At 48.4% G+C, this 22028-nt stretch overlaps 1 protein-coding gene across 2 annotated transcripts in view; it reads left to right on the top strand.

Annotated features, from left to right (window-relative positions):
* The first annotated feature begins 4785 nt into the window (after positions 1 to 4785).
* The window catches only part of CAMK1D (calcium/calmodulin dependent protein kinase ID), a 432276-nt gene continuing 415033 nt past the window's right edge, over positions 4786 to 22028 (top strand). Inside the window, exon 1 of one of the 2 annotated variants that reach the window (XM_072825818.1) lies at positions 4786 to 5160. In XM_072825818.1, coding sequence (XP_072681919.1) covers positions 5069 to 5160 — 92 coding nt within the window. In that variant the 5' untranslated portion in view covers positions 4786 to 5068. The remainder of the gene's footprint in view (positions 5161 to 22028) is intronic. The other variant, XM_072825817.1, reaches the window with a different exon arrangement.

Below are 22028 nucleotides of genomic sequence, written 5' to 3'. Positions count from 1 at the left end.
GTTTTGTTTTTTTTGTAAATTATGATGTATTTGAACACAAACTTTACTTCCGCTATGGCAATTTTTTTTCTTGTGTTAAATCTCCTCTGCTCCTTATTCTTCCTATCCCCCCAATTTTTTTTGTTTTTGTTTTTATTATTTTTTAATTTTTTAAAGACAGTTCTTTTTTTTTTAATTTAAGATTTTATTTATTTATGAGAGACACACACACACAGAAAGAGAGAGAGAGGCAGAGACACAGGCAGAGGGAGAAGCAGGCTCCATGCAGGGAGCCAGATGTGGGACTCGATCCCAGGTCTCCAGGATCACGCCCCGGGCTGAAGACACCACCCAGGGATCCCTTGTTTTGGTTTTAATTGGAGGAAATGTGTGAATATTTTGTGCTGGTTTCACCTTGACTTTTCATCACACGAACCAGATGAATTCCTCTATGAATGGCTATTAATATGTAAGAGGTTCATGTTAGGGAGTGGGCCTTAGACATTTTCCAGGCTAGCTAGAATTTTCCTTGGATCATGCTCAGTTTCTTTATGACTTAGGTTTGTGACTGAAGGTTCTTTTAGTCTCTACCTTTACCAGTAGAGATCTGAAATGACAATAGTAAGTCCCTCTTCTTGATTATGCCTCCCTGACAAGCTGCTTGGCACAGAGGTGGACCTTCTCTGTAACTCCTCATTTGGCTATGCTTTTCCTAGATGTTATTGTCCTGCAGACTGGCAACAACTTATGTTAATCATCAGTATATAAAACATATGCTCTAGTAACTCTTTTACCTATTTCTAAGAACTAAGTACACAATTGAAGATGCTAAGAACTTTGTAGTCTTTATAAGAGGCTCTAATATCAAAGTGGTGTCAAACAATCCTTTCGATGAAGAGGATAGCACCCAGCTTTTTTTTTTTTTTTTTTTTTTTTTTATGATAGTCACAGAGAGAGAGAGAGGCAGAGACATAGGCAGAGGGAGAAGCAGGCTCCATGCACCGGGAGCCTGATGTGGGATTCGATCCCGCGTCTCTAGGATTGCACCCTGGGCCAAAGGCAGGCGCCAAACCGCTGTGCCACCCAGGGATCCCAGCACCCAACTTTTAAGAAGGAAATGCTTTTCTCTGCAATATTTCTTGTTGAGATTTAAGTTTTTCATGTAGAGTGCATCTATAGGAGGTCACCTAATAAAATATTTTTGATCAATACATTTTTGGACCAAAGAGTTCTTAAGTTTTCAAAGATTAATGATATTCTTGATAAGCTTTTCATCAAATGAAAAAAAAACATTGATTTGCATGTCCTAAAAATTATCGAGTTTATGTATCATTCTTCCTTCTACAACCTGCATTTTACAGGTCCAAGGAGGTCAGGTGTTTAGTGACCTGCTCCCTAAATCTAGTTTTCTGGATTTCTAGTTCTTTCCACTGCCCTAGTTTGCCTTGCTGGCTTATCACTTTAGGTATGAACAACTGAATAGGGTAATTTAGAATATTTCAGATTAAAAAAAATTTTTTTTTTGAAAATTTCAGATTTAATCTATGAATCTGCTCTAGACAGTATTTATTTCCCTTACACCATCTGCCCAGTTCTGAGCCAGGGCCACATAAGCCTAATCTATTGGCTGGAGGGTTGGTGGGAGAAAGGTTGATGAGCATAATATTAGTAGCTTCTTAATGATGCATTATTAAAAGTACCTCTGGGGTGGGTGCCTGGGTGGCTCAGTTGGTTAAGCATCTGGGTTTAGCTCAGGTCATGATCTCCAGGTCCTGGGATGGAGCCCCATATGGGTTTCCTGCTCAGTTGGAAGTCTGCTTCTCCCTCTGCCCCTCCTCCCTACTCAAGTTCTCTCTCTCAAATAAATAAATAAAATCCTTAAGAAAAAAACCTCTTCTTTGGTCTCTTTAAGGAAAATTGTAAAAGTTTTAAGAAAATATAGGGGTGCCGGGGTGGCTTAGTCAGTTAACTGTCTGCCTTTGGCTCAAGTCTCGATCCCAGGGTCCAAATCTAGGCCTGCATCAGGCTCCCTGCTGATGCAAGCCTCCCTGATTCTTTATCCATCTTCTCCCTCTCTCTCTACCCCTCCTCCTCCTGCTTGTGCTTTTTCTCTTTCTCTGTCAAATAAATAAATATTTTTTTAAAAAGAGCTTTAAAAAAATACAGATCTAACTTTAGTAACCCAGAATATGTGACAGAGCTTTCTAGAGTGGAATTGTTGGGGGGAACAGATAGCTTTTGATGGATAGATAACAATCGATGGACAGTGGAGGTGGGGTAGGATCATGAGCCTGGCAACCACCACCTGTCCCTCTAGAAAAACATGGCAGGCTGGAGGAAATGGTCAGTTACTAGAAAACATAGTCCAAGTGCGGCCTTCAAGTGAACAGAATTAGGCAGCGTACAGTCTAAGGTGTAACCATTCTTAGGAAATGGTGGGTTTTGTTTTCCATTGCAATTTCTAGGATGAGGATATTTATTTTATTTACATGAAGTTCAGTAAGGGAGAAATGACCAAGTAGAGCCACACAATTAGTTTTTGGCATTTCTACCTCCTGTGGGATCTGTTCTTTTGGGTCTGGCCTCTTCAGCTCCGCATTAAATGCTTGTGCCTTTTCTCTGGGACCTAGTCCAGCTGAGCATGACTTGATAATACTGAATGAACATCATTACAAAGTTTGGAAGAGAAAAAAAGAGTCTCTATAGCCTCCCCATCAGTACAACAAATATCAAATAGTTGTCTTGATTCTATTTCATTTCTTTATCCTTCTTATGCCCATTCATCCATCAGTTACTCTGTGTGAGTTACCATGCTAGGTGCTGGGCATACAGTGGTGCAAAAGGCAATGTGTTCCTTGACCTCATGGACCTTACAGGCTGGTAGGTAAAGCCACAGCCATAGAACCACAGGCCGCCCTTCCCTCCTCCCCCTTCCCTTTTGCTCCTTCTGGACAACTGTCTCTCTTTGATAGAGAGCAAAATCCTTTCCTTAGTTCTGGGGACAAAAGTTCAGACTGAGAGTTATTTTCAGGAGCTCTGGAGCCTGATCCTTAGGCTGGAGCAAGGGTAAAATGGAGAGGAAAGAACTGAGTAAGAAGGAGAGTGGGAGGAACAGAAGGAGGGAAGAAGATGCTTATAGTAGGGCATGGAAGGGTGTCAACTAGCCACTTGGTTATGCCCAGTTCTAAGTCTTCATATCACTGAACCTTTGATTAAAAGATATTGTAGTTCCTCAAACCCAGTTCTTTTTGAAACGAGTGCTTGTTTGCCTCCCACTTTGGTGATGTGCCCCAACTTCTTGCCTCCCTAAAGTAATCTGTCCTGGAAGTTGCGCTTGTCGGGTTTAGTCTGCATTTCTAACAGCCAAATAATACCGAATTCGCTCTCCCTAGCCTGGAGAGCCTTAAGCTCACAATTCCTGAAAGACAGGAAACCAGCGCGGAGGTGTGGAGGGATGGGCAGGCCAGGGTATCTTCTGACCTCCTGGGGGTCAGAGGGGGGTGGAGGGCTGGCGGTGTTCCAGAGGGCCTCCCGGAGGTGGCCTGCAGCCACCCTGTCAGACCCAGGAAGAAGATGCTGGATGAAGTTTCCTTTTCAGGGAGTAGATTTTTTCCCCCTTTACAGTGAAATTGGAACAGTCCTGGGAAAATGGGGCAGGTGTCAACCAACAATCAAGAGACAAGGCTGTTTACCCAACTCAGCAGAGGGGCCAGGAGCCCTACGGAGCCGAGCTTTAATCTGGATACAAGAAAAACTATTTATTTTTTTTTCCCCCTGAATCAAGAGGTAGTCCCTTCAGGTCGGGGACGGGGATCTGCACGCGGGGCCCCCTCTGATAGGTGGACATGGGGAGAAGGGTGGGCAAAGAGCATCTCCGAGATGGGAGGCCAGAGGGAACTCTGGGTTCCTTTCTCCAGCCAGTAGGGCAGGATGTTTTGAGGGGGTACCCCACTAAGCCCGCTGCGGGTAGGGCTACGGGGGGTGTGGGGGCAGATGCTCACTTTTCACCAAGTCTCTGGGTTCCTGCGGGAAGAGGGCGGGGGGAGGGGGGGTTGGCCAGGGGGTGCCGCGCGGGAGCGAAGGCGGGGATCCCGGCAGCCCGAGGGGCGCGGTCCCCACATGCACCCGCTCCCAAAGGGAAGACGAGCACGTCCTGCGCGCCCCCGTCCCGAGGCCTCCAGGCGTCCTCCTCGCCACGAGGCCCCCTCCCCCGGCCAGAATTTGACGCGAGCGCCGATTTTGGTGCAATGCGAATTAGCTCCAGCCGCCCGGTCGGGAGGGACCGGCAGGCTCCGGGAGCTCCGGGAGCTCCGGCACCGCGGGGCCGAGTCAACGCCCACCTCCGCCCGCATCCCCCCCCGCCGCCTCCCGTCGCCATAGCAACCGGCCCCCGCCCGCCCCGCCCGCCCCGGGACGCCCCGGCCGCGGCCCCCGCCCCGCCCCCACCTCGGAGGCCCGCAGCCTCGCGCCCCCGCCCCCACCCCGCGGCCGCCGAGCGCTACGCAGAGGCGCCCCCTCCCGCCGCCCGGGGGAAAGCCCTCGCGCCCCCGGGCCTCGAGCGCACAGCCAGCAAGGCTCCCGGGGGGCTGGGGCCTCCCGCGTGCGCCCCGGGCGCCCCGCACCTGCCGGGCGCCCCGCACCTGCCCTCGCCTGGGCTCCGGGGCGCGCCGCGGTCGGTCCCCGCGGCCGGTGCACGGCGCTCCCGGGGCGCAGGACATCCCCGAAGGCGGGAGGCGGCCGGGGCGCGCGGGGAGGGCGGGGAGCCCGCGGGAGGAGGGGGCGGAGGGGGCGGAGGCGGAGGAGGGGAGCGGGGCGGGCGGCGCGGAGGGCGGAGAAGGGAGGCAAGAAAGTAGCAGAAAGTGAGGCTGGCAGCCGGCGGCGGCGGAGCCGGGGAGCGGCGGCGGCGGCAGGAAGTCTGTGCCCGAGACCAGCAGCCCCGAGCCGGGGAGGGACCGCGCGGCGGCGGCGGCGAGAGTGAAAGAGGAAACTGCAGAAGAGGAAGCCCCGGCCCCGGCCCCGGCCCCGGCCCCGGCCCCCGCCCGAGCATCCCCGCGCCCCGCGCCCCGCGCCCCCGCCGCCCTCGTCGGCCATGGCCCGGGAGAACGGCGAGAGCAGCTCCTCCTGGAAAAAGCAAGCGGAAGACATCAAGAAGATTTTCGAGTTCAAGGAGACCCTCGGAACGTAAGTGGGGCCCCCCGCGCCCGCATCGCCCGGCCCCGCGGAGCCCCCGCGCACAGGGCTGCCTCGGACGCGGGTGGGCGCCGCTCCCGGCCGGGGCAGGGGAGCCGACTTCCCGCCTGCCCGGGCTCCGCCGCCCTCCCGACTCCTTCCCCCCACGCGTGACTGTGGGCTGAGCGTGGTGGGTCCTCTTGCCTCCCGGCGGCGCGCGTCTCGTCGCCGCGTGTCCGGGCGCACCGGGTGTGCGGGAGGGAGACGGCCGCGAGCAAGTGGGGCTCGGGCCCCCCATCCCCGCCCTTCCATCGCGTAGGCTCAGCCCACACCTGCACGCACGGGTGCGGGCACGACGGTGGGTGCCAGCGACTCTTCGCAGTGTTGGGGGGCGCGTGCGGGCAGCTCCGTCCCTCCTGCCCTGAGCCGAGGCCCACTTGGCGGGGCCGCGCCGCGCGCTCCGGGGAGGGTCTGTGCTCCCGGGAAGGCTGGACGAGCGCACGGCCTGAGCTCCCAGCAGGTGCGGCGCGGCTCCCTCTCTGCCCCTGACTTGGTTTTGGTTGGTTTGTTGTTCCGATGCGCCCCCGATTAGGTAGGGAGGCTGACAGTGAGGGAGAGTCAGGTCTGCTGGGGGAGTCTGAAGTTCAAGTTATTACCCCCCCCCCCCCCCCCCCCCGGGATGGGCATCTGCTGGTGATCAGTATCTGTCGGTATATATATTCTCTGACACGCACACCTGTGCTCCATGAACTGAACGTTTTGCAGGGGTTCATGGAGGTGTTGATTAGGCTGGGAAGAGAAAGAGGAGGTGTTTGGTGAGATAAATCACTGTGTTCCTCCTTCTTCCCTTTCCTTTCCTTTCCTTTTTTTTTTTTTTTGTGGTTGGTTTGCTTTCCCGGAACCACATTTTCAGATGGCAGGTTGGCTTCTGCCCCCAGGCTTGGGGTCCACCTGGCTCTTCAGTCTTTTATTTCCCCCTCAGCCCCACCCCCACATCTGCAGTGGATCCCCCAGAGCGAAGTTGTAGAGGCCACCTTTCCAGCCGCACTCCTGTTCCCAGGAAGACACCCGTTGGCGAGGCTCAGAAGGGTCTCCCGGGTGTTGTGCGCTGCTCTTTGGGGGGGGGGCACCTGTGGGTATAGACTTTCAGTCTTCGTTGGGATGAAAACAGAAAGGACTTAGCCTTTTTAATAAAGACGGGGTTGGGACGGCCTCTTTCAGCATGGCCAGTTAAGGGGTGAGTTTTGGTCAAAACTTTTGAGAATTACTATCCGAGGTTTACTCGGATTTAGGGTTTTCATGCGGAGATGCTCTCAAGTTATGGAGAAACAAGAAGCATGCCCTTGCTTGTCATCCTGAGACCGGTTATGTGACTGCAGATGAGGGGATGGGAGAGTGGAGCCTCAGCATGTGGGAGTTTGCATGGCACTATCCCACCTGAGCCCTTGGCTCGGGTTCCCCCTGTCTGCGGCCTCCAGGTGGAAAGAAGCAGTCTCCCCCTCTTGCTTTTCAGGAGAGCCCTGCAGCGGTGCCTCTGCAGCAACCTGGCCCGCTGAAGCTCAGTGAGCTGTGGCTTTATTGAGTGGCTCCTGCTGTATGGCAGACGCTGTTTGGGAGTGACTGCGGGGCAGCTTTCCCTTGGGGGACAGATGGGGATTTGCCTTCTGCTGCCAGAGAGACCGGTGGAGCTGTTGCAGAACAATCTCTTGGACTCTGGTCAGGTGCCCGGTGCACTTGGGCATGGGTCTCTGTTGGGGACCCAAAGCTTTGCCTTCCTCCTTGGAAATAATGCTTTGAAAAGAAGCTTCCCACTGAGGCCCTGTGGTGCTGGCATGGGTTCTAAAACAGTCCAACACAAATAATTAAGTGATCAAAATGCTTTTACTCAATGACACACTCATAGTCATCATAGGTGACTTTCTTAAATGAATACCAAGTATCAGGCATTATTCTAAGTGCCTTACATGTATTTTATCTCCTAATAAGCTTAGGAGGTGGGTTTTGCTATTATCCCCAATTGCAGATGGGAAAAGTAAGGCAGCAGAGAGATTAAGTGACTCTCTAAACGTGAGCTTGTTATTAAGTGGTAGAGCTGATACTCAAATCTAGGCAGAACAACTCATCAGGCTCTATCTGGGGTCGAGCCACTATGCTGTTACGTAACAGCAAATGTTTCTAATAATTTGATTTGACTTTAGTATTTGGAAAGCTAATTTTAATATTAGTGCAACGAAAACATAACTGTGGGGTGAGGGTGACCTGTTATCTAAATATGGCAACATTTCAAAGCTTTTGGATTATCAGCATTATTTGGTCTGCTTGGACTTTCTAGCAGTGGTCTGATGTTCAGGATGCCTGTTTTCACCCTGGGCCAACTCCAGTGACCTTGGCCTGAGTTCAAGTAGGGAGATCACTTCCAGTCCTGTCTGTGTAGACGTGGAGTCTGGACCCCTCTCCTGTTTGTAACAAAACTCCCCCGGCGTAAGTCAAAGGCATCACTAATCGAGATTGGGATTCATTTCCAAGGTACTCAGCAGCTCCAAGTCATTTTGTTTGTCACACCTTCCCCATATGCCTTCAAGATCTGAAGGCAGGAAAGCCCTGCCAGGAGCCAGACTGTCATCTTACAGTGTTAAAATGCTTTTAAAATAAAGCATCGTAAGGGCCCGAGGAGCACACTTTGCCAAACTTTGTCATCCGATATCTGGCTGCCAATATCCCTGCAGGGCTAGAACACATACTGTCGAAGCCAAAGGGTCGAGTCCTATAGTTTGTGTGATCAGAGGGGCCTTGCTAGAGGGTGGGGGCCAGGTGGGTGAGAAGGCGGTCCCTGGAGGGTGGGAAGGAGATTAAGGAAGCCAGGGACAGCCTCCGAGCACAGGATCTGGCTCTGGGCTTTGGGCCTGGGTTAGCTGATGTGCCTCTGAGTCAGGCCTCAGGGAAAACCTCCCAGCTGGGTGGGCTGCAGGTAACTCCCTTTGAAAGAGAATTGCAGAACCTGACCACAGCTCTGAATTAGGTGGAAGGCCTAATTACTATTTATTAATTAACGACATGTTTTCAGATCCTTGGCATGTTGTGAGAGCACATAAACGTTGTGTAACAACAAATTAGGGGTAGTGAACGTTTCTGTCAGCGTATTTGCAGAGACATCTTCAGACCATCTTTTCCAGAGATACCTCTCAATGACTTCCGAAATTAAAAAAAAAAATGATAATATGCCATTCGGAGAAGAATAACAGATGGGAAGAGAGCTTGGGTGCGGTGTCCAGGGAGTCCCCCAGACTCCTGGAAATCACTTCTATAATTTCCATGCTACGAAAGCCATCTGAACAGAGAAGGTCTCAGTACCTGGCATGACACAGAATGATTGTCCCAATATACCTCCTTTCCTCTGGAGTATAGGAAATGGCATGTCCTAGAAAAGAGATCTTCATCTCTGCAGGGTGTGAATACATGCTTTTCTTATAGACGGAACATTTTACGGTGAAGTAATTGCTGTCTGTAGGGGGCTGAACTAGGCATCGTGGAGGATTTGGGCCTGGTTCTCAGGTCTGGCTCAGCCACTAATGGGTTATGTGGCCTGTCTGGACAAATGACCACACCACTCTCTCTGGGTCACAGCTTCCTCATCAGGGGGGCAGGACAGACAAGATGGTTTTCAAGGACCCTTACAGCCCTGAGGTTTTATGGCTCACCTGAACAAGGAAGGTACCTGCTGTGGCTCTTTACGAGCCTTCTGTGTGTGGCAAGCAACATTTTAGGGCTCATGCTAGTAGCAAAGTGAAACAACTCAGGACAGGAAGTCTTATCCCACTTAATGTCAATAGCATAGTGTGTTCCCCTTTTCATTAAATGAGTGCCTGCTGGGTGCTGCTTTAGGAAGAGTATAAATAGAAATATCTGTGGGGCAAGCGCGGTCCTTTCCCACTAGTATCATACTTAAACTCCTTATTCTGAAATTGCTCAGTAAATACACCTGTTGAGTACACAGATGATTGATTTATCTGAAAGCCCTGGGGGAAAAAATCAACAGTCCTTTTTTTGGGGGGGGGGTATGTGTGTGTGTGGGGGAGGAGGAGAACGCAAAGCTGCTTCAGGTGGTTGTATATTTGACCGGCTGATTTAATAGTATTTATTCTGGGATTGCTCAGAATTTTAGAATCTGGGTGAAGCATTTGAAAGAATTTTACTAAGAGGAACCTAGGGGTGGAAGCCCCTAGATTTCTGCCTGAGGGTGTCCCAGCTGGGGTATTTGTCAGGAGTTTGTACTTCTCAGTTCTTTTTTTTTTTTTTTTCTGGAAGGGGGCAGGATATAAATTCAGCCTCTCATACATTACAAGATAATCTATCTATTGAACGTGTGATAGAGTCTAGGCACTGTGGGGGGGTGGCCCACAGCTGCAAGCAAACAACCAAAAATGCCTGCCCTCTTGGAGCTTACCTTCTGGAGGTAGGAGGACCAGGGGATGACAAAGGTAAGTAAATCGGATGGAGAGGATGGTGTTCCATATACACGTTAGGAGGAAAGCTAAGGAGGGCAGGGGGATTTTGTGGCGTGAGGTGGCGATGGCAGCCTGAGGCCAGGTGGTCATGGATGGCCTCCCTGGGAGGCTCATATCTAAATGCCATCGAAAGGAGCCATGGGACATCTGAAGGAACAGCAAGGGATGAGGGCCTGGTGGGAAGCTTGTCTGGCATTCAGAGAGGCTGGAAGTGGGCAGTCAGGGGAGGAAGGTAGGAGCCGAGAGAAGAGAGGCATGAGGGTCAGGAAGTGGGGGCAAGGCAGAGGGGACATCGGATTCATGGAGAACCTTTGGAGGCCGTAGACTTTGCCTTTGCTCTGATAGATGTGGGGGGCGTTGGAGGGTTTTGGGCAGAGGAGAACCTTGATCTGACTTAAGTGTTCCCATCATCACTGTACTTGCTGTGTTGAAGATGGACGGTGGGCTCCAGGGCAGACGTGGGGAGACCTTCTTGGAGGCTATTGTGATGATCCAGGTGTGGGGCAGGTGGCTCTGAAGTAGCCACAGAGGTGAGGAGGAGTGATTGGATTCTGGATATGTTTGGAAGGGACAGCAGAGAGGAACTGCTGTGGTTGGACATGAGATTCTCCAAGGATTTGGGGTTGGAAGAAGGGTGCCATTGGATGGTCTGGGTCAGTTTTATTCAAGGATTTTCCAAGTGCCTGCTGCTTCTGCAGAGCAGGGCTGTCCACACTTGGGAAGGTTCTTGGAAACCGTTTATTGGGTAAGCTTACACCCTTTGGGCTTTTAGGACCCCTCAGGAGGGGCGCCTGCTTTTCAAGGTGAATTTCCTTCCCTCTGAGTTTATTTCCGGGGTGGGGGGTGGGGGGCTTTTGACGTGCCCCCTCCTCCTCGGTCACAGAGGGAAAGTGGTGATAGGCTGGACATTTCAGCAGCTGGAAGAACTACTTAACTTTCTGTGAAAATGCTGGGTTTTGCCTTTAGAGTTCTCAACAGGAAGAGCTGGCTCCCCTTGACAGGTGGGCCTGTAACCTTTAATTCTCCCACTTAATTTGGTGACTTAAAGCCCAAACATATGCCATGACAAATAATAAACGTGAACATTCTTACTGCTCCTTTCTTTGACAGGATGTTCTCTATTTGAAGAAGAAAAGCCAAACATTTTTCTTGATTGGGAAAAAAGATAACGGACAACCAGTGTCCGTATTGATTAGTGCAGTGGGATTTGGGAGATTGCTCTTTTGGGTAGAGAGCTTGTTCCCAGAGGGGCTAATAAGGACGATGTTTCAAGCAGAAATTTCTGATTCAAACTTGGCCACTGCACGGACAGTAATTAGGCTTGGTAGGTAGGTAGACATTTGTGTCTCCTCAGGGGAGGATTTTAGGGGTTAATTTGTTGAGTTTTTCTTTGGCTGGGTCTCCATAAATCCCTTTAATCTTTCCTTTCCCCGAATAAATCTCCTTAAATCCCCTTCAATCTCTCTCCTTCTTCTCCTCTCTCCTCTGGGACAGCTTAGGCATTGGTCCAGTGGGGGACTGTCACATTGCTGATCAACTTGCACCCATAGTGGTAGACCTTCAACCTCATACTTCTCATCCTTACCAGATTTCCCAGGAATCATCAGGGAGTCCACAGCCCCCTGAGGACCCATATTTTTAATTGAAGAAGGAACTGCTTCTGGGTGGCCACCAGGAAGCCTGGTGTCCTAGGCAATTGCCTTGAATTCCTTTTCTGGCATGGGCAATCCAATTCATATGTAGCTAAAAGCAGAAGGATATGTGGACTCTGGGGGAGATGCTGACCTAATCTTCTTTCTCGGTTCATGTTGGTTATGGCCTTGTCTTTCTTTGGGAAGGAAACCACTTTTCCCTTGGGCTAACTTTCATTAGGTCCTGCCTGACTTCTAAACAAAAATGTTTATTCAGTGTATGGATTATTTTGATTCTAGTCAGACCAAGGGTAACATCCAAATGGATGCCACAGGCCAGGGTCATTTGGTGACACACCGGATTCATTCCACATCTCCAGCAATCAGCTCTGTGTCTTGTGCTGTTTTTCCTAGTGATTTCAGAAGGATTCAGAAACCATCTATAGTTTAACTAACTATAGGATTCAGATTCTGTCTCTTGGGTAACACCACATCTTGAGGATAAGCCTTTGAAAATCACCTATTTGCTGAGGCCAGATAGGAGAGGCATCAGGCGGCCATGACCCGTAATGGAAAGGTGGCTCCCATCCAACCACTCCAAGCTGTGTGCCTCTGGAGAGGTTCCTTAATCTTTCTGAGTTGAGATGGAGATGGAAGTTGTTGCCTTGTGGGATTCTTGTAAGGATGCAACGATGTCTATGAGGTGCCTGGCACATAATTGGGATTAAGTCAACAGTAGCTGTCATCAACTCCAGTTGCTTTCAAGCAGCTTTGGTTGAGGGGGACTGCCTATGGGAATTCAGGGCCAGTACCGTGGAGAAGAACATGTCTGAATCTGTGGGAAATGGATTTTTGGAAGCTCTTGTTGCAAAAACGCAGAATGCTACATATTTCACCTCTCCTCACCTCCCACCCCACCCCCAAATTGATTTAAGAAACCATCAACAAGTCTTCAGTCAGCCAGGGAGGAACAATCGCTGGTTGTTTTACACAGCACAGCAGTGAGTGGCTCTGAGTAGTGAGTAGGCGCTGAGGTCACTAGGACACGAGCGCAAATCCTGCTCCGCTGCTTCTTAGAGTCTGGTTTTGGGCAAATTCTCTGGCCATTCTCAGCCTCATCTCCATAAAACAGGATAAGACTAGCACCTTATCTCAGGACTGTAGGGAGGATTAAATGAGAGCCCATGAAGACTACTTAGTACAATGCAGGGCCCATAAATATGTTCTCAGGAAATGCTCCTTCCCTCTCATTAGCCCCTGTGGTGCTGGAACACTGCTCCTCAGAGGCCATTTGCACGGATCTGGAGGGTCCGTGGAACCATTCAACATTTGCTCCCCACAGGAGGGTGATTAGTTCATAGAGTGCTAGCATTAACCAAGAGACTCAGCCTGAAACGTCCCCCGGGCCAGCTTGTGTGCTGGAGTGACCTAGTTTGCTGTATTTCACAGGCTCATTCCTTCCTCTGGTTATCTCATCAGCTTTGTCTCTGCACCTCTCCCTGCACCCTGAGCTGGGTCTTTTGTTTTGTTTTGTTTTGTTTTAGCCTGTCCCTATCTGCGTCAGCTTGTGCAACAGTCTCTGCCTGTAGTTTCTATCTTCCCAGGCAGCACCCAGGTCTCCCTACAGCTGTGGCCCTGCTTCGGGCTTACAGGTGCTTTTCTTTCTGAGAATTGCTACCGTGTGTCAGCTTTGTTTCTTATTGAATAGAAGGTTTTGATTTGAGCACTGAAGTAATTTATTTGCAGTATGACAAAACATCGTAGTTTAAGGTTGATATGTCCTGAATTGATTTTAGGGGGAGGGTATTTAAGAAGTGACAGCCTGTATGTGTGTTTACCACACGGACACACGTAACAGTTTCTTTAAAAATATCTTTATGGGGAATGTTGGAGGGGGTGTGGGACCAGATCTCAGAAGGGTCATTTCCCAGGTTTCAGGATATGACAGGTGTGACAGTTGGGGAGATGCCTGCGTTGGGCAGTATCTCTCGTCTTGACCTCTCCATTTCAGGGGGAGGGTGCACAATTTATTGGGATCTCTAATGGGGTGAGCAGGGGAAGAAAAGTGCCTGACATTTCTACTTGATGGAGGACCTCTCTTTCTTTCATATCCACAACACACACCAGTGCAATCGCCTTTGTACGGAATTGGATTTGATGCTGTAACTGAAACCCTAAAGGTTTTCAGTACAACCTCCAAAGTCCCTGGTTTTCACATGGCCCCTCTGCCTTGCCTCCTCACACAACTGTGTCCTGTCTCATGCTGAGGCCCACAGTATTGTGTGTGTGTGGGAAAACTGCAAAACAAAAACCAAAGACCCCCAACCCCACAGCCCCAAATCCTTTGTAGCTTTAGAAAACTTGTGGGTGGAGGGAAGAGAATGGGTGCGGAGCGGGAGGTCTGGCGGAGGGGTGGAGGTGGCAGGCGTCCCGCAGGCCTGGTGCCCCTGGCCCCAGGTGTCCTTCCGTCTATAAGCTGCCACTTCTTTAACCTTTATAGGAACGGCCACTTGAAAGTTGCCTTGAAACATCAGAAGATAGGAACACCTTGAAATAGGTCGGGGGCCCAGTCATTTATGATGTAAGCGATTTTAAAGGAAGTGCTTTTTCTCCAACACCTAAGAGAAGTCGTGTTTGAATGTAAGACAGGAGGGAGATAGGTAATTGTGGTCTTGGGACTTTGGGGGTACTGAGGAGGCTCAGATGGGTTGAAAACTGGGAAGTGGAGGACCCAGCGAGGCCTCCTGCAGAGCCATGACAAAGCTGGGTACTAGCTAGTGTGGGCTCCCGAAGACGGGGGTGCCATGGGTGGCCTCTGTGTCTCCCCTATCCCTCCTCCCAGGGCCAGGTGGGACTGTATCCAGCCATGTCAGTGCCCCCAAAGTTTTTTGAGGCTAGAGTACAGTCCTAGGTAGCCCTGAAAAATTTCATTTAAGGAAGTATGCCTTAAATAATAATAAAAAGCTTGTAGTGAACATTTAGAGCAAACCTTGCATAAAAGTTGGGGAAAACCTGTATCTGATAATATGTGCAAGAGTGATACTGCTTGTGGATTCTTTCTGCCTATATTAGCACGGTCAGCAAAGACGGGGTTTGTGGTCCTGGTAATGATAAAAAAGGAATGTGGGGTTTTGTGGCCCTTTTGGCTCCTTTCACAACTAGAATATAATAACAAGGCTTCATATTTGTGTGTGTGTATGTTTAATTTGGTAAAAACCTAACAGAAAAGTTACCATCCTAAACCATTTTTATTTTTGTTTTTATTTTTTTAAGATTTATTTATTTCTTCATGAGAGACAGAGAGAGAGAGAGGCAGATACACAGAGGGAGAAGCAGGCTCCATGCAGGGAGCCCGATGCGGGACTCGATCCCAGATCCTGGGATCATGCCCTCAGCCAAGGGCAGACGTTCAACCACTGAGCCACCCAGGCGTCCCTCTAAACCATTTTTAATTGTACAGGTCAGTGGCATTGAGTCCACTCGCAGTGCTGTGCAACTGTCACCACCGTCCATCTCCAGAACCCTTTCATCTTTTCAAACTGAGACTCCGTCCCCGTTACACTCCAACTCCCTAGTCCACCTTCTCTCCCAAACCCTTGATAATCACCATTCTGCTTCCTGTCTCTATGAATTTGACTGCTCTAGGTGCCTCACAGAAGTGAAATCACAAAACATTTGCTCTTTTGTGACTGGCTTGTTTTACTTAGGATAATGTCCTCGAGATTCATCCACATAGAAGCTTGTACTAGAACTTTCTTTTCTATGTCCCCCCCCCCCTTTTTAAAAAAGATTTTACTTATTTATTTGAGAGAGCATGCAAACAAGTAGGGCGAGGGGGAGAGGAAGAACCAGGCTCCCCGCTGAGCAGAGAGCCCGATGTGGGGCTCTATCCCAGGACCTCGGGTCATGACCTGAGCCAAAGGCAGGCACTTAACTGACTGAACCATCTAGGTTCCCCTCCCTTGCTTTTTGAGGCATAATAATATTCCATGGTGTGTCTATAGCACATTGTGTTCATTCATGTTGGTACACACTTGGAGTTACTTCTGCCTTTTGGCTGTCATGAATAATGCTGCATGAACATGGAGGTACACGTATGTCTTCAGGTTCCAGGTTTCAATTCTCTTGATTGTGTACACAGAAGTTAACCCCGTGTAACACAGCTGGATCATATGGTAATTCTCTGCTGACATTTCTGGAAGTGCCGCCATATTGTTTTTCACAGCCATGTGGTGTTTTGCAGTTTACAGAATGTTTTTACCTGCATGATTCAGTTATTAGCCCTCACTTTACAGATAAGGAAATGGAGGTTCAAAGAGGTCAAATGACTCATGGGAAAAGGTTGCTGAGTGGTAGATGGGGTAGATTTAAGTGTCTTCTGAGTCCCTACTTCAGTGCTCTTTCTCCTGGGTCACATGGCTTACAAGCTGGTTAGTGGGGTTGATGGAGATAGAGAATATTAAAGAATGAAGAAGAAACGCCTCCCCTTCTGTGGACGTATTATGGTATGGCAAGGAGATGGGCTCTGATCTGTAACAGCTTCTGATTTCCATAGTGTAAATACTTCCACATGGAGCAGTTTCAAGTGGCCTACTGCAAAATTCTTGAATCAGGCTCTTCTGAGCAGGTGTGAGGTGACTCCAGCATACCTCTGAAGGACGTAGAGGTCAGGAGATTGGAGTTGAGTTCTAGCTGTCACTTGAGAACTGTGGAATCATGATCTTATCCTCTCTACCTCTTGAATACCTTGTTTGTTAAATGGGATAATTACACCTGCTTATATTACATATCTGTTGTAAGTCCCAAATGAGATAAGGCATGTGTAGTAAGACCTTATACAAATATAAGGTATTATTATGTTATGGAAATTATAGCTTTAAAAATATTCCTTTCTTATGAATGTTAGTATCACGTACACTCTTTGAAACCTAGCTATCATCTTATGGGCAGTGTTCCCATAGTAGTTGGGCTGTGGGTCAACCTTGACTCTGGAAGCATCAACAAAAACGAGTTTCATAGTATAGTTTAACTGGCTGTCTTCACATGCTTGTTGTTTTCATTCTTAGTGTTTATAAGTGATTGGTACCTTAGGAAAAACTTAAAAAAAATCATAAAAGCCACATGTTATACTAGTAGAGAATTTGAAAAATCTAGAAGAGTGAAATAAGTAAGGCAATATGACTTGACTTGTTATCTGGATGGGTTCTGGGTAGTCAATCTCTCTAGAGGGTGGGGAGATCTCAGGAGAGGTCGTAGAGGTCAGCTGTTAGGGCTACGATAAGGCTGTGGTTATCACTGATTGGTATGAAAATATTTCAGTACTTTACTAACTTGGCTGATGGAACCACTGTGCACAGATTGGTTATCTGCTCTGGAAATAGGGGTGGTGGTCTTCGTTGAGTGCTATGGGTTTCTGAGTACTTGTGTTAGGTTCATGGTGGTGGGGGGTGAGAGCGTTCTTGGAGTTATTGTCATGATCCCATCTTTACACTCATCAGCACCTCTGAACATCTGCAGTGGGACAGACCTGGTGCCTACAGGAGACCCTGCTCAAGAGACCTCTACTGGCTAGTTATACATGTGGGAAGAAAGAGGTAAAACTATATCCACATGTGGCTGACTGTACCTGGTTGGGGTGGGACACAAGACCCTGGCTTCAGGCACTTCACTTATAAAATAAATATTGTTGACTATAGACTGATTTTTTTGCCTCCGCCACAATTCATAGTTGAAATCTAACCCCCAGTGTGGTGTATTAGGAAGTGGTGCCATTGGGAGGTGATTAGGTCATGGAAGTGAAGCCCGATGATAGAATTAGTACCCTTTTGTAAAAGAGTGTACCCCATGGAGGTCTGGGGCCCTTCCATCATGTGAGGACACAGCAGGGAGGCGGTCCTCCATGAACCAGGAAGTGGGCCCTCACCACACACCAAATCTTCCGGGCGGCCCTGTCTTGGACTTCTGGTCTCCAGGACTGTGAGAAGTAAGTTTCTATGGTTCATAAGCCACCCAGCCTATGGCATTCTGTTATGCTGGGAAGGGCTAGGCCTTTGCCGTCTGCCAAACTGTTCACACCCAAAACCTTCAAGCCAGCCCCTCTTTAGGACATAGTGTTCATAATCAACTCATTCTTGCAATTACAGGCTAAAGTCTTTCTAACTCAAATTGATACTGTCAGGCCAGCTCTCTCATCGGTAGGCTGCCTGAGGTCCCACAGGTAGCCTGGACCACATCCAGAGCGTGCGTGTCATGTTATCCCTGACGATGGTGACAGTGAACGTTCAGAGGCATCACCCATCACCATCAATGTCATGACAGCGACCAAGAAGAAGCCATCCATGTTAGAGATTTCTTATTTCAGCCATTGTTATGTTCCTGTATCCTCAGTAATTCATTTTGTAGGTGCAAAATGAGCTCCTGAGGATGCATTTGGCTCCAGAGAGAATTCAGAGCCATGAACAGAGAGTGAGTGCTGTTGCTACCTCTGCATGTTTCCCCCGGCCATCCTGTGGCTCCTAGGCCATGTGTCCCCAAGTCGGTGAGAAGGATCTGCATTCAGAGACCTGAGAGCAGAGAAGGGGCTTCCATGGTTCCTACAGGGTCTTGCTGCAGAGACCCATGTTAGGAGCCTGCGTGGAGGCTTTCCCATATGCTGACAGAACAGGCCTCCCAGGCAGCGACTGGCTCACATGGGACACCTACACGTTTCATCAATGTTGAGTAAATGAACGAGTAAGTGGAATAAAAGGAGCACTGGCTTTGATTAGATTAAGAAAGTTTAAGTCCTAACTGCGCCATTTATGAGTTATGAGACCTTGAGCAAATTAGATGATCTTTCTGAGCTTCTATTTTCTCATATTTAAGTGTGGATAACAGTACCTGCCTTTCCAACTTATTGTGGCATTTTGTTATTAAAAAAAAGGGTATAGACTTGAATTTTAAGCAAGTAGATGTTAGATCCTATCATGTGATTTAAATTTCATTAAGAAGGTCTCTACTTGATGCCTTCAGGAATGCCATTAGAGATTCATTCCTTTGGCTTAAAGCATTTTCTTAAGTATAAGAAATTAAATAATAATAACCACTTATAGGTCAGTGGAAGAGAGTTTATGTTTTGTTAGAATGAGTTTGGAGAAAGATAGGAAAGTGGTCTTGAAAACCACAGGGGCTGAACTAGAATTAAGGGGTAGTAGTCATGTCAGTGATGCCAGAGATCAGAGGTGCTGAAGTCAGCCAGACTTATAGCATTCATTCAGCAAATAGTTGGTGAATGTTGGCCATGTGAGAAGTACTGTGACAGCCTGGTAGTTCTGTCTCTGTGGCCTGCGATGACCATATTCTTTGTGATCCTCATAGTCAGGTGGAAGCCTTGAGGAAGGGCAGTGTGGTTTGTTTTCTGGTTGGCCGCATCACCCTTGCAGCCACCTCTCTGTGGTTCACAGGGTGGGCAAGGGAGGGGCAATGCCTGTTGTTTGTGGAAGGCACAACCCTGGCTGGTTAGTCTCCCAGGCAGGGTCCTAACTGAGTGTGGACGTGACAGCCACTGAGTCTTAGGATCCAGTGACTTGTATCCTGCCAACCCCCACCCCAGGGGTTCCTGGTGGCCATCCTCTTATAGAATTTTTTGAATGTGTATCTCCCAGGTGTAACCTCATCCGGGGATTGTAGAAATGGTCCAGATAAAAAAAATGCAGGGACCTCTAAAAATCCTGGTTAACCCTAAAGGTCCTAAGAGCTGGGTGTCCTTTGGAAGCTTTCCAGGAAGTTAGAGTTTGGGGTCTGCTCTGTAGCTCCCACCATGGCCTGTGGGGTATTGTCTAGACAGGTGCTAAACCTGCAGAAAACTGTGGGTTCATTGGATACTGGGTAAACGGCTTCTCTTTACAAACCCAGGAGTGAGGGATGCTGAAACTAATTCTGGTGTGCAAATTTGAATGGGTGTGTCTGGTCAAAGCCATCTGGAAGTGAGCCTTCATTTATTCCCCTTGGTCAGACTTCAGATAAAATTTTTGAGAATTGTAAGACTGATACCACAGTTTTTCTTTTTTTTCTTTTTCTTTTTTTTTTTTTTTTTTTAAATTCATGGGATATTAGAGGTTGAGAGTCTAGTGCCAGGCACTGAGGAGGTGCTGGTAAACAAAATGTGGTTTTGTTCCCTGTGTGTCCCCAGGGAACGTTTTGGGAAGACCGACAAACATGTAATTGCAATTCAGTGTGATACTGCTATTGCAGCAGGTATATGATATGGAAGTTGAGAAGAGGGGTATACCTTGCTGGCAATGGGGCTCAGAGACAGCTGGGATTCTAGAAAGTTCTAGAAGTCGGAAGGGAAAAAAATCTAGCATTCCTCAGTAAGTATTTAGTGAGCTTCTGCTGTATGCCAAAGAGAAGACTGGCTTCTGCAAGACAAAGGGACATAGAGTTTTAATAATAATAATAATCGTATCAGACTTTACGAGTACCCACTGCTAGACTGTGGGCCAGGTACAGTACTTTACATGAATTTTCACATTAAATCCACCCACCATGCGATAAAATAGATAGTATTGTCACCATTTTGGAGGAAATTGAGGCCCAGAGAGGTTAAACAACTTGGCCAGAGTAACACAGATCTATCTGTATGGAAGAATTGAGATTCGAACCTAGGTTTACCTGTCTGGGGCCAAAGCCAGGGCTCTTAACCATCACCCCAAAGGGGCTCTCCTGTGCGGGTTGGTACATTTTGCTTCCCGAACTCTTAGAGAAAAAGGACATGCGCCCATATGCCCACAATGGAAAGCAGTGCATGGTGATATAAACAGGCTGCAAAGTGTTTTAAGAGTTCCAAGGGAAGGGAAGTAATGGATAGGGACCAGTTGTAAGACCTGGTAATGGAATTGTTTTTCTTTTTTTTCTTTTTATTTTTTTTTATTTATTTATTTATTTATTTATTTATTTATTTATTTATTTTTATTTTTATTTTTTTAAAGATTTATTTATTTATTCATGATAGACACAGAGAGAGGCAGAGACACAGGCGGAGGGAGAAGCAGGCTCCATGCAGGGAGCACAATGTGGGACTCGATCCCGGGACTCCAGGATCACACCCTGGGCCAAAGGCAGGCGCCAAACCGCTGAGCCACCCAGGGATCCCCTGTTTTTCTTTTTTTTAAAAAGCCCAATGTGGGGTTCAATCCCAGGACCCTGAGATCAGGCCCCGAGCCAAAGGCAGATGCTAAACTGACTGAGCCACCCAGGGGCCCTGGGGGATTGTTTTTCTAGTAGAGCTTCTCCAGTGACCCACTTCCCAGATGACTGTCATGTATTCATTTAACAAAAGACTGTTAAGCTGTGACACATGGAGGCTGTTGCTGTATCAGTGGGAGGTGCGAGAGGTGGTCCGCCCGTGTCCTACAGGTACGCAGATGTATTCCAGTCTCCTTGCCCTGGCCCTGTGGTGTCATCTGCTTCCACCACCTGCCCCATCAGGTCTCCAGGGCTCTGCTTCAGTGTGATCCCTTCCATCAAGTGTCAAGTGTCCACCTGAGGCTCCTCTCCCCGGTTCTTCAGTCTTAGACTCATACTGTTGAGGGTCAGTTGTTCCAAGTTTTTTCTCTTGTGAGACTTTTCTCTGATGAAACAGGAAGCTCTTGAGAGGAAGGGCCACCTCTCACACGGTGTCCCCTGAAGCACCCACAGTACCTGGCACGCTGTGCAACAGATGGAGAGTTTTGTTTGGTTCAGTTTTAAAAATCCCGAGTCGTGAAGTTGTCTCCATAGCTGCTCAGGAAGCTTGCTTTTCTAAATGTTTTCATTACTGTTAAGCTCTTCAGAATGTTCTGTCCCTCTTTTCTTCTTCTGGATTTCGTCTCTCTAGATGGTCACCACATTTCCCCCCATGGATTACTCACTCGAGGGATTAGCTGGGGTGAACTTTTAATCTGTGGGGCTTTGCCTTGCTTCCTCCCTTAGCCTGTTGGCAGGCTCTTTCTGCTGGCTGCTATCAGGACTGCGCTCGGGGAAAGAAAACCTAGTTGTCAGGCTCCGAAAACAGAGTCTTCCTCAGTAGGACGGCCCCAAACTAAATATAAATGATGTTTGGATCATTATACCCTTCTGTCAGTTGGGTACCACAGTTGGCAGTGTCCTGCGGTGTCCCTCTAAATGCTATTTTCTGTTACTTTCCTTCCTGAGATATCCCCCCTCAAGCATGGCTTGTTGCGGTCTTGAGATTCCTCATGGAAGCAAGGCGTGCTTGGCTGTTTCATCATTTCCCCTGCAAATCTGGCCTTTAATAGCTTTGTGACTATTTTGTCTGCATGCCAGTGTGTGTCTGAAACCCAAGGATGATCCCTTGGCCACGGTTATCAGCTGCATCATTTCTCTTCAGAAGATGTGATGTCTGTAGAGCTGCAGATTGGATGAAAAATTTCTGGGCATACGTAGTGGCGTTTCCTGGTGTTTTCTCCTCAGAATTTATCAAGCCCTCACCGTCCCAGATGTATTCACTCTGAGGTAAAAGTTTTCCTTGTTCTTGGACCCTCACCCAAACCTTTGGAGTGGAAAAAAAATATGCATTTTTTCTTTCACCAACATCTATTTTCCGGATCTACTAGATTTTCTGAGAAGGTTGCCAAAACCGGTGTTAGTGCAAAGGTGTGGAGTTGGTTTGAAAAAGAATACTAATGGCTAATGTGTTTCAATATCTGCTAGTCATGGGGTACCTCAGGAGACACTTGACTAGTTGATGGATCACTTAATTTGT

This window comes from Canis lupus, chromosome 5, assembly GCF_048164855.1.
Source record: "Canis lupus baileyi chromosome 5, mCanLup2.hap1, whole genome shotgun sequence".
NCBI classification, from domain to species: Eukaryota; Metazoa; Chordata; class Mammalia; order Carnivora; family Canidae; genus Canis; species Canis lupus.
Note: the sequence above shows the minus strand (reverse complement) of the source record. Positions and strands in the feature narration are given on the sequence as shown.